We start from the raw sequence: 12,554 nt of genomic DNA, 5'->3' as shown, positions 1-12,554 counted from the left end.
CAGACCCAACCGTCATCCAAACCCAGCGTGTCCAGCCCTAAATCTGAATTTTCTGCTTTAAGCTCTGGCGTTACTGCCGCTCTCTGCAGCATGTCTGATGCGACAGGCTGAAAACATGCATCTTATACACGCCAGGGCTGAGTTCCATTAAGAGCACGGGTAATTGGGGCCTATAATTAACTCCGGGGACAAATAATAACGTTTATGAGTCAAATTCACCCCAGGGCAACCACAACAAAATGCTGCTCGGCTGAGTCATTTGGGAAAATTGGCAGGCAGGTTGGATCGCCTTCCAATCCCCCAGCCATGGCGCTTCCTCCTCCGGGCTGCCCTGTGCGCTCCGGGCTTACGAAGGCGACCTGTGCGAGAGTATCTGCAAAATATGCTGAATTCAAGCTTTCGTGTCTCGTGAGCCACTTTGCTGGGCAGCGGGGAGGTGCGAAGCTGCCCTCAGCTCCTAGGAGTTCTCCTACGGGAGAGGCATCTCCGTGGGGATCATCACCTCCAGAGCTGACAGTCCTGGGGAAGCCAGGGAGAGCCCAGTCCAACCCAGACAGAGGGCTGTCTGCTCGCCCACGCTCAGGGACAGGCTTAAAAGATAATAGGGCATCAATAAAATAAAGACAAAGCTAAGGAAAAAAAAAAAAGAAAAAGAAAAAAGGAGAAAGCAGAAAAATCCTTCCCCCGTTTCCCCAGCTCTTAATCCTGGAGATATGTATTCGCGTATTAAACAGTTTGGGAGACGATTACGTAAGCGAAATCTCTGCAAATCTTTTAAAAAATAAAAATAAATAAACTGATTACTCCCCCGCTCTCCTGCCGGCTAACCTTTTGCAGATTTAACAGATCACCAGCAGCAAACGGAGGCCACAGAAATAAGTTCCGTGGCCCTCCCGGTCTCCCCCGGCCGGTTCTCCAGCGGCTCCTTCACAGGGCCACCGGGGGCTGGATGCCGACAGATGCACGAAGGAGCTGGAGCCGCCGACAAAGCCGTGCGTGCGTATGTTTTAAGAAACATCTGCTGCAATTTAAGATATTAGGAGATGCCTGAACAGCTTGGAACAGATCATCAGGGGTGAAGGCAGAAAACCTGCTTTGGCTGAGAAATAAAGTGTTTCCCGGAGCAAACCTGGGCACAGGGAGCTGCTCAGCTGCGGGAACCCACTCCTCCTGATGGGGACCAGCAACAGCCACCCGGGGAGGGGACATCACGAGATGCCCACTGGCATTTCCACCCCTAATGCAAGCGCAGGGACCGCTGCAGCACAGAAGTACATCCTGCCCATCCTTACTTGGACCAAAAGAGGGTCAGACTCCCGAGTCCAGCTCTGGTGACCTGCTTGCATCACCCAGGGCTTCCTCAGCAATTAATATAATAATTTGAGATGTTATTTTCCCTGGAAGAGCGTGGGTAAAAAGCCATCCATCATTAATAGCAAATAATTCCTCCACCAGAATATTACTGGGTCGAAGTGAGTCTCATCCCTGTCATTACAGCACTCTCACTATTCTGCGACGGCCGTCACGCTCCGTGGCTGCTGATGGATAAGGAATGAAACCATCATCTCCGACGCTAACGGGATGCGGGCACGTGGAGCAAACGGCTCTGTCATCTTCAGCCGCCCACGCGCAGTGCAAAGCCACCAGCCTCCTGCCCACGGCCACGCTCTGCCTAAACCCACTCACACTTCGGTGGTTCCCGGTGCACCTCAAGTTTCCAGACCCATCTTTCTACTCGACAGGGAGAAGATGCTCTGGCACATTGTGCCAGGTCTGCTGGGGGATGCCGCTAAAGACCCTACTGATCCCATATAACTTGGTTTCCACAACCCTGCCCTCTCTCATGACACCGTCATCGTCCCACGCAGCTTACATCCATCCAAGACAAACCAGAACTCTTTCTTTCTCATTTTGAATCCTCCAAGCACCTCTAGAGAAAGCAAGATTTTCCAGGGAGAAACTGCTCGTCCTCCCAGGGAAGGAGGAATCCTCTGGGGAAGAAAGACCGTAACTCAACGTGTCTTAATTAGAAAGGAAAGGGAAGACCCTGCTGTCCCTCTATGGCTTCATCCAAAGCTTTGTGCAGGACACGATGAGCCACAGGCAGCTCAGCACGACGCAGCAGAGCTGAAGGAGCCCATGCCACCCCACAGCTGCGGCTGGAGCTGCCCTGGTCCTTACTGGGAAAACGCCTGTAGAAATCTGCTGGATGCTGGGACGCCCCACAGACCCAGCGCAGGCTGGGCTGGAGCCAGGTCTGCAGCTAGGAGACACCAGCTTTGTTTCCATTCCCGTCACAGCTCCAGAGTGTTCCAACCAGTGTAGAATTATCAAAGACCCTTGGCCACCTCCATCTTCACCATGGTCTTTGAGCCCTCTTAGCTCAAAGGCAGCCCAGGTCTAGTGCTGATGAGCGCCACCACCCCCTTCCCGGCATGAGATGGACACCCCTTACCTGGCGTCGTCATCGCGGGCTATAAGAAGGCGCATGTGGCTGGTGGCCGATGCTGTCCTCAGGATGTCCACAGCCCTGTGAGACAAGGACCATAAAATGTCAACACAGGCTCACAGTGGTGCTCCACCGAGCTCACCCAGCCCCATATCAAAGCCCATGGCACACCGGCAGAGACCCACGGCCTGGGCAAACCCTCTCAGCAGCCAAGCAACCTTGTTTGTCTGGACGCCTGTGGAGCATCCCCATTCCCTGCCTTGGCAGCAGGGCTGTAGGGGAGCCAAGTCGCATCCTGATTTTCCCACTTCTGCAACAAATTAGAAGCCGACCCAGAAGATGCATGTGGCCATGAGCAAATGCCTCCCAGCACATCTCCCTTGGGAAGTTTCCATCTCAGGGATGGCCACTTTCTGGTTCAAAATACATGTGTCCATGTGGGAATCAGGGCAGTGTGCGGGGGGACAGACACAGCCTCCCTGCAGCTGCAGAGATGTCCTTGGGGACCTCCTTCATCAAACCCAGCTGCTCTGGAGGTTTGGGAACAGGAGAAGATCCTTGTGCTGCTTCCCAAGAACCCATCCAGCCTAAGCACACCATAGAATCATAGAATGGTTTGGGTTGGAAGGGACCTTAAAGCCCATCCAGTGCCACCCCCTGCCCTGGGCAGGGACACCTCCCACCACACCAGGTTGCTCCAAGCCCCCTCCAACCTGGCCTTGAACCCCTCCAGGGATGGGGCAGCCACAGCTTCTCTGGGCAACCTGGGCCAGGCTCTCACCACCCTCACAGCAAAGAAGTTCTTCCCCACATCTCATCTCCATCTCCCCTCTTTCAGTGTCAAACCCTTCCCCCTCCTCCTAGGGCTCCCCTCCCTGATCCAGAGTCCCTCCCCAGCTTTCCTGGAGCCCCTTGAGGGACTGGAAGGGGCTCTAAGGTCTCCCCGGAGCCTTCTCTTCTCCAGGCTGAACCCCCCCAACTCTCTCAGCCTGTCCTCCCAGCAGAGGGGCTCCAGCCCTCCCAGCATCTCCGTGGCAGTAGTGCAAGGCAGCAGTGGGCTGCGACCACATTTAATGTGAAAGAGGTGCCCCAAAAGCGCTGTACTCCTCTGGATCCGCCAATTATTTTCTTGGCAGGGATCCGGGGGGGTGGATTTCACCTCTGGAGGGAATTCCCTGCACAGAGCAGCACTGGTGGGTTCAGGCACTGGCCAATCTTGAGTGCCAGGAGCTGCAGGACTTGGTGGGAAGCTGCAGCAGGTGGAGTGGGAACACCAGGAACTGTTAAAAAACCAGCATTTTGGGGTAATGTCTGAATATCTCACAAATACAGTTTGGGTTCGCTGGTCTATTTTTATAGGGAAACTTTTCCTTTGATAATTCCCAAGTTGGCTCTTGGGAACGGTGCTGGCTGCATCGGAGCACAGACAAAGCGATGCCCTGGCGTCCTCCGTGCCACCTGCAGCCTAAACCACTTCACTGAATTATACAAAAGCAACAGGAATGCAAAATTTCCATTTGGATATGGTACCTCTCGCTTGTAACCCCAATTAAGGAATCTCCGTTGACCTCCAGGATCTGGTCTCCTGGCTGCAGGCGCCCTAGAAAAGAAAACTAATGGATAGAAACTGCAGAAAATACAGCTTGAAGGGACTGGGAGAGGTTGGGCAGTTCCTCCCTTTGCCCAGAGACAGGATGAAATATGCATAGGTGGTTCCGGAGATGCTCATCCAACCTGTTTTTCAAGATGTCCAGAGATGAAGTTTCTGCAACCTCCCTGAACAGCCTGTGCCAGCGTTGCAGCACTTCCTCTGCTGTAGGAAGTTACGAAAGTAAAATACCAAAAAACGCAATAAAGCTTTTACTTAATTCAGCTTGAGGTCAGGTAGAAAACCACGAGTGGCACCTCTACCTGCTCTGGGTTTATTTTTCTTTATTAGATGGAAAAATGATGTTGTAACATTTGGAAAAAAAAAAAATATATATCTCTGGCTTAAGTTATGAAAGGTGAACTCTGCAGAGCCCCATACCTCCGTGTTTGAAGGTGCTCAGAATGAAATCAGTGGCGTAGAGGAAAGGGATCTCCAGTCATTCTGGGGCTATGGGCAGCCAGTGGCACGTGGGGAAGGATGGGCAGCAAAGTGAAGTTCTTTGTGTGGCAGGGATGGACCCTGCCTTAATGACACGAAGCAACGGTACCTCTGCTGAAAGCCAAGGCAAGGCTGCCATCGGATGTTACAGTGATTGCCACAGTAAAAAAATACCCCCACTGCTGGAAAATCTGGGAGGAAGTACCTCAGATGTCTGATAGGGCAACACATAAAATAAATGCACCTTTTTTTAACTTGTCCCAGACTTTGCGGTACTCAGCACTGTGTTTAACTCACCGTCAGCATAAGCAACACCCCCTGGAAGGATCCTCTTGACATAAACTCCATATTCTTCTCCCGTGAGTTCCTTGATGCCACCAATTACCTTAATACCTGGAGGAAGAGAAGTGCCCGTCACACACAGAAGCGCAGTTTTCATGGGCCATCTCAGAGGGATGCAGCCCCCAGCACAGCTCCCAGGCACCCCACCACCACCTGGCACCCACAAACCACTTCTGGAAAGCCTTAGATATCCACCACACTACACAAGCAGCAGGAGCAGATGCTGCTGTGGACACAAGACAGATAACAGAATGGTTCGGGCTGGAAGGGACCTTAAAGCCCATCCAGTGCCACCCCCTGCCCTGGGCAGGGACACCTCCCACCACACCAGGTTGCTCCAAGCCCCCTCCAACCTGGCCTTGAACCCCTCCAGGGATGGGGCAGCCACAGCTTCTCTGGGCAACCTGGGCCAGGCTCTCACCACCCTCACAGCAAAGAAGTTCTTCCCCACATCTCATCTCCATCTCCCCTCTTTCAGTGTCAAACCCTTCCCCCTCCTCCTAGGGCTCCCCTCCCTCATCCAGAGTCCCTCCCCAGCTTTCCTGGAGCCCCTTGAGGGGCTGGAAGGGGCTCTAAGGTCTCCCCGGAGCCTTCTCTTCTCCAGGCTGAACCCCCCCCAACTCTCTCAGCCTGTCCTCACAGCAGAGGGGCTCCAGCCCTCCCAGCATCTCCGTGGCCTCCTCTGGCCCCGCTCCAACAGCTCCGTGTCCTTCTGATGCTGAAGACCTTAAATCTGGATACAGAGCTCCAGGTGGAGTCAAAGGCTAAAGGCATCTGGTCGCACCTGCTTGGAGCAACAGTAGTGGGCACAAAGCCTCTGGGAAAGGCACAGGCAAGGTGTGACCACCTTCCCCAAGCCCAAGTTCATCGCTTGCAGCTGAATCAATCACTGATGGGCCACTGTGCTTGTGTCTCTGATAAGACTTGTCACAGGAAATGTTACTGGTGACAAACGTTTCCCCCCAGGAGACCTCCTTTGAGGTGCAACATCTAGACAAGCCCCAGGTTCAATACAGTGGTGAGAACATCCCTGGTGCAGGCTCGCTTGCCTGCCAGGCTCCAGCAGCATCTCCACCACCACCTTTGAAGCTGCCAGCAATGGCAGAGCAACTACTTTTTATCAGTGTCTGAACTCGGGAGGAGCAGCCCAGAGGCTGGAGCCGGGGAGCAGAGATGACCTCTGGTGTGGCTCTGAAACCCCCTGTAGCAGCACCTCGGCAAAGGTCTCTCAGGCTTCGCGTCCACCTCTCCAGCCACGGGACACGTCCCTCCCTGCTTCCATGGCTAAGCTGGCTGGCAGGGAAAGGCCCAAGAGACTTATTTGTCCGGGGCTCATTAAGTCCTTCTTCGAAGATCCAGGCTGTGGACAGAAGGATTAAAAAGCCTGGCTTTAATTAACAAATCTCCCCCGAGAGCCGCCGGTCAGACATTTTGCTGCTCTGGACGGGAGGGCACGCTGAGGACAGGCGGCACCGCAGGGAGGGACACGGCCAGCGTGAAGCCAGCTTCATCCCTGGCTGCTGTCCTGGGGTGACAAGCTGCTCTGAGCCTTGGTGGCATCCTGGGAGGCACAAAGTGGCTCCCTCCAGGGAGCAGAGCACAGCTTCTTCCCCAAAACTCGAGATCCCCTTCTGAAACGAGCAGGAGGGAAGAGACTCCTGCTCCTGGAGACTGGGATTACTTGGGCAAATGGCACTTGTTCCATCCCCAGTTCCTTTCCCTTTATAACCCAAGAAAGACCCTCGCAGTTTTCAGCTACCTCAAGGGAAAGACCTTGTCTCTCAAGTCACCTTACATTAAAATTGTGATTAAAAACAGATTTATCACAGCTTTTCATTTCATTCCCACATGCACCGATTGCTGCTTCTCCCGAGTACAAAACCTCAGCCCCATCTGGAGTTTATTCCCTGGGCTTGATGCATTAAACCGTATCCCCCCTGGGTGTCCAGGAGGAGCTGTTTTCCCCAGGGCAGTGGGAACTCATGGCAAAACACCTCAGGAAAAGGCACCAGTGTTGTTCGCCATTGCATTTTTTAAGAAATCCACTAAAATTGGAAATATTGCCCAAAAGAGGTATCTCTGAGCGGCATGAGCTTCACCAAGGCGTGGGGACACGTCAGGCGCCTGTGGACCACAGCAAGGAAGAGATGTTGCAGCCCCAAAGCCCAAGAGAAGGTAAGACCTGCTCATCACCGAGGATGCTCAGCTGGAAAGCTCTCGGCGGGGGTGGCTGCTGGTGGGCTTACACTTGGGGTGGGTTTGGGAAACCCCTGGCGTGGGATGGGTCCTGCAGAAAGAAAGCCCCATCAGTTCCCCCGGAACCAGGAGGACACTGGAAGTCCGGCTCGAGCCAAGGTGCTGACTCAAGAAGTCATCCTACGTCTTTCTTCACAGCGGTACACGGAGTAATTAGGAGTGATAAAACAAAGCATTAGACAAATCACGGACAAATCTGCATCCCCGCAGAGGCGCAGCTGCAGCGTCACCCCGCAGCCCCACGGGACCGGCCCGTGACAGGCTCCTCTGCCGAGGTATCAAATCAATAATGACTCATTTCCCTTTTGTGTCTGCAAATCAATTGTAATAATGGCTTAATATAGCTGAAGTATCTACAAATCCTCCTTTATCCCCAACGATGTCAGGAGAAAATCCGATCTTGTTATTAAAACCAGCGATTACTCACAGTATTGCTCCCAGACATGCTCAAACTTTGGCGGGGGGCAGGGAGGGGGAAAAACACCCCTCACTTCTAACTCCCTTGTTGGCAAACCAGCCGGGTGCTGCCAGGCTCTGCCCTCCCCCCCATCCCCTCACCGTGGAGGCAACACGGGTGCCGGTCCTGCCCCCCGAGAGATGCACCAGGACCGAGAGATGCACCAGGACCAAGAGATGCACTGGGGAGCCCCCACCCAGGCAGGGAGGAGGAGGAGGAGGAGGAGGAGGAGGAGGAGGAGGAAGGGCTCGGACCGAGCCGTGGGACAGCCCGGGACCGGCTGCAACAAACCCAAGTCATCACAGCTTGTGGGGGGAGCATTCCTGGGAGCCTTCGCATTTTATAAACACTTTAATCAAATTTATATTTGGGACCCAGTGCAGGTAAATAACGGATCTTTAATTATCACAGCATCAAAGTCCCGGTATAATGCTTATTAAGTCATACTTAGGGCCAGATAATCTAGCCTATTTTGGATCCCTCTATTTAATCTTTCCTCTCTGGCAAAGATCCTGGACCTGATGCCCATGTTCCCAGTATTTTCTGTCTTGCAAAATAGACGTTTTGGGGGAAAATCCAGGTGGGCTCACAGGTTAGACTGACCCAGACGGCATTTTCTGTAGATTCTTAGCCATTCTATAAATTTCTTCAAGCCCCTCCAGCTTCTCTGGTGCACCTAATCCCGCTCCCACTAATGCCAGTGTTGCAGTTCTCAACTTCTCAGGCTATAATCTCACCTGCTGCCTATAACACGGGTCAAGGGGTGTCCTGGCTAATCTGGTTGTTTAGCCCAACTTTAATCATCTCCGGCGCATCCCAACCCCACCGGCCACCGTGCCCTGCTCCCGGCGGTCCGGCAGGGAGAGAGGTCGCCCGCTGTGCGCCTAAGCTAGCAATGTTCAATTACATTTCCCTTAATCCCTCTGTTGATCTCGCAGCCCCGGCCAGCTTTTTCTGTCTGGAGGAAGGGACAGATTGGAGGTGAATCACTCTCTGCCCTGTCCTAAGAAGATGAAGGTCAAGATAATGGGATCTCAGTGTTTCTGAGAAACGCTTCTTAATCAGCACTTCCCTTTGATGGCTATTCTTTAATTCAAAGTTCAGGTTTTGGGAGCCGCCAGGTAACCCCTTTGAACTTCTGCTGAGGTTCACATGTTGGTTTTCCACCTAAAGCCACAGAGCAACAGACCCGGGGCCAAACGCTGACCTGCCACGCCGGCACCGAGCGGGCTGGTGCTGCTCGGAGGAAACTCTGCTGGAATAACACCCGCTTCTCAACATAACAAACTCAGGGAGGCACCTTTTTTTTTCCCCCTAAAAAAACATATTCTGAGCATCTACACCTACGGCAGACCCAGCGAGCGCTGCTTGGTCCTCGGCAGAGAGAGCTGATTTCTGAAGGACGAGAGCTTGTCTTGGGTGTTCTGAGCTTCACAGGGGAGGATGAAGGAAGCTTATGATGGCATTAGGAAAACCACGTCGTTATCCCTTCCTGCAGCGCATCGCAAGACCCCGTAGGGTCTGGCCGCAGGCTGCGGGGGGAGGAGGAGTACTGGCACCCGGCAAAGTGGCTCGCAGTGGGCTACGACATCCCTGCACCTCTCCCAGAGGCCAGCAGCAGCCCCGCCAGGCTTTTCCACCTCCTTGAACGAGCTAATCTAACCCGACAAGCTAAAATCCCATCAACTCAACCAAATCCACCTCTGGAGATTAAAATATCATAGTCACCGAGCAAAGACATTTCTCTGGGCTCCCATGAACCTCATGAAGAGAAGACCAAGAGAAGAGCCAGTGAAGCTGTTCCTCGCCAACAGAAAACCCATTACCCAAGAGCTGGAAACACCCAATAATGAAGCTATAATTAATCTCAGATCTCAGGAAACACAAACTTGTTTCCCCGGTGGGTTTGACTTCTCAGTAGGGGTCCCCAAATGGTCACCCAGGCTCTTCCCATCTGCAGGATGATGTGCTGCACTCGCAATTAAAGATCATGGAGGAGACTGCGTGGTGGACCCTGATAAATCCTCATGCAGGATTGCAATATTTTATGAAGTCCATGAAAGAGCACCAATATTTACGCTGCTGGATACACAGAGGTCAAATGAGACGCTCTGCTGGATCCTTTTGGGCTGAGTTTTATGAGCCTGTGGCTATTTCTCACGTTCTGATGGATATGACCATCTTTTTTCCCTTTTCTCCTGAGCTTTGATGTTCAGAGCGCCATGGATGGACGTCTGACTCGCTGGGTGCTCATACTCTTACCCGTGGGACAAACTTTCCAGAAACAGCTCACAAAGCCCGGTCCCCAGGAGAGCTGCAACGCCCTGCGTCGCCCGTCGGGGTGGCTTCCCGGGAAGTGCTTGGGATTTGATTTATTTATTATTATTATTAATTATTTTTTAAATTTTAATTAATTCAGAAAATTCTGAAAAGCCTTTTTTCTTCCCCCCATCCTGCTCAGGGGAGGGGCTCTGGCCCCGCGCTCCCACACAGCTCTCAGCACTGTGGCTGCTCTCCCTCAACAGGGAATTAGTCGGGATTTTGACCTTATTTTAACCTCCTAGCTGCGAGAGGTGCCGTCAGATGCTCGACACAGGCAGGCACGAGAACCAGTGTTTCTGTGAGATATCACACTTCACACAGGGAGGCAGATAATGACAGGGGTGCTGGGGACCGGGGGGGATGTTCGAGCTGCCCCAGCCCACCCCGATGTCCCTTGCAGAGGTTCAGCACTCACCCAGCCCATTTGCACAGTCGTAGAAATCAAAGCAATGCACGGTCCGATCCATCCCGTATGGTCCCATGAGTGTCCTGGGGGAGAGAAGAGAAGCATCTTTCTTTCACGGGCTAAAATAAAGAGATGCACAGGTGCCCAACCAACGTGCACACACGGACATCCTTCCCACCGCCCCACGAAACGATGTGGACACGCAGGCTGGAGGGACACGGCCCCGTGTGTGAAGCCCGCTCCGGCAAAAATCACCCCCCCTCCCATTCCCCCCGAGGTTTATACGGATAAATGAGAGAATATGTGCAGGGCTGGACATCATCCTCCCCACCCAGCAAATCTGATGGACCTGTCTGTGATTCATTACCCCAGATTAACGGGGCCGGACAGCTGTCCAGCTCCCGGGAAATGAGATCAGAGCTCGGACCGATGTTCCGGGAATAAACCAGTTTCACAAATACAGCCTGTAATGAAGGCAGCCGGGCACGATCCGCTCCCGAGGTTTTGTAATGCAGGCAGCCTCCATCCCTCTGGCAGGGGGTCTGGAAAAGGGGGAGGCAAGATCTGCCAGGGCTCTTCAAGTCCCTGCCTCGCCAGACTGAGGGTGGGAGCTTCCCATCACAAGCCAAAGCGGGTGGAAGAGCATCGTACACCTGAGCTTCCCCAGTGCCGAGTAACTCCCGCCCCACATTCTCCCCCCAGACACCCTCTGGCAAGGTGGGTGTCCCAAATAAATGACACCGAAAGTTCCCGGCTCTGCTCTGCCCTAGCTGGGGACCAAAACTGGTGCTTCTCCTCCTTGGGTGGCCTGTGGTGGTCACCTCCGTGAGGATGGGTGGACGTGAGGGTGGGTGAACCCTGATCTGAGAAGCCCAGAGCCAGGGGGGCGAGGTGGGAAACCAGGGGTGAGGGGGTCCCGAAACACCCCACTTCCCAGGATTTAAGTCATGAGAGAAAAGGAGTTTCTGAATCAGTATCGTGTCCCAAATCTGGACGCAGCTGAGGAGGGACAACGCCGTGGGGCACAACAAGCTCCTCTGAGTCCAGCAGGATGCAGGAGAGGAATAAACCTCAAGGACTTCTCTTTCCAGGCATCCAAAACGCCTCTCAAAATATCAAACTGTTCTGCAAAGCCAGTAACACCCACCTCTAACGTTCAGACCGGAAGCTTTTTCTCCTCGTTAAAAATACTCCCCCTTGATATTCTTGCAACGTTTCACGCATTCAAGAGACAGGACAAACAACTGGCCACATCTGGCCATCAGAAAAAAGAGCTTGAAGGTGTCCCAGGGAGCCAGAGCAGCCCTGGGCCCAGCCGCCTTCAATTTACCAGCCAGGATTTTCAGAGAATTTGAGTAAATTGCCGAGGCAACTCCAACCACCAGTAAACAAAAATAGCTCGAACTGGGCTGAAACGCGACATAAGGAGAGAGGTTTTGGTAAAGAAGATGCCTACTTGATACGATCAACTTTTATCCCCGATAGGAAGCGGGAATGGCGGAGCAGAAGCTAATGCCGGAGACGCAGGAAACCCAACAACGGGCGCTGGTTATGATGCCCCTCGGCTCTTTCTGCTGCACGCGAGCCATCCCGGCCACCGAGCCCTGGTCCTGGAGAAGCCACAGCAGATCACCCTTGGCTCTGTAGGCAGAGGTGACCAGCAGGACCCCCCCCCTAGGGCTGCCCCGTGCCCCCTCCCCGATTCCTGCCCCAGGCATTACCTGCTGATGATGATGGCTCCTTTGTAAAGGATAGAGACGGCGGGCATCTTGCTGGAGGCAGCAGCCCAGCCCTGCCGGGCGCCTGCCACTCCGATTTGGCAGGAATCCGTTAAAACAGGGGGAGAAAAAAAAAAAAAAGAGAAAAAAAAAAAAAAGAAAAAAAAGGGGAGGTCGGAGGGGGGTCACGTGGTCTCCCCGTATGCATGTTAATTCCACCCAACATTAACACAGATCAGCTAAAAACATCTCCAACTTTAGATTAAAGCTTACACAAGCTGAAGCCAACACGGCCCATCGCGAGCCCCTTCCTGAACGAGCCGGGAGGGAGCAGCCAAGCAGGGCTCTCCCGCTCATCATTAACACAACAGGGTAATTATTTGGATGCATCCTATTGTGGGCCTTTGGGAATTTACTCTCCAGGGGTGGAGGGCAGCGTTCAGCACGGGACATGTGTGCTCACCATCCCTAAAGGCTTAAAATCCGTAGCAAAGCTTTGGAAATAATAAGACTGT

General features: G+C 53.3%; 1 protein-coding gene across 1 annotated transcript in view; it reads right to left on the bottom strand.

Moving 5' to 3' along the window:
- The window catches only part of LOC141471959 (syntaxin-binding protein 4-like), a 38,264-nt gene extending 26,175 nt beyond the window's left edge, over positions 1 to 12,089 (bottom strand). Inside the window, exons 1-5 of the mRNA XM_074158707.1 lie at positions 12,043 to 12,089; positions 10,331 to 10,404; positions 4,836 to 4,931; positions 3,980 to 4,049; positions 2,456 to 2,530 (exon numbers count right to left, since the gene is read on the bottom strand). Coding sequence (XP_074014808.1) covers positions 2,456 to 2,530; positions 3,980 to 4,049; positions 4,836 to 4,931; positions 10,331 to 10,404; positions 12,043 to 12,089 — 362 coding nt within the window. The remainder of the gene's footprint in view (positions 1 to 2,455; positions 2,531 to 3,979; positions 4,050 to 4,835; positions 4,932 to 10,330; positions 10,405 to 12,042) is intronic.
- Positions 12,090 to 12,554: the final 465 nt, after the last annotated feature.

Source organism: Numenius arquata, chromosome 14, assembly GCF_964106895.1.
Source record: "Numenius arquata chromosome 14, bNumArq3.hap1.1, whole genome shotgun sequence".
Taxonomy (NCBI): Eukaryota; Metazoa; Chordata; class Aves; order Charadriiformes; family Scolopacidae; genus Numenius; species Numenius arquata.
The sequence above is the reverse complement of the archived record's forward strand: the minus strand, read 5'-3'. Positions and strand labels throughout refer to the sequence as shown.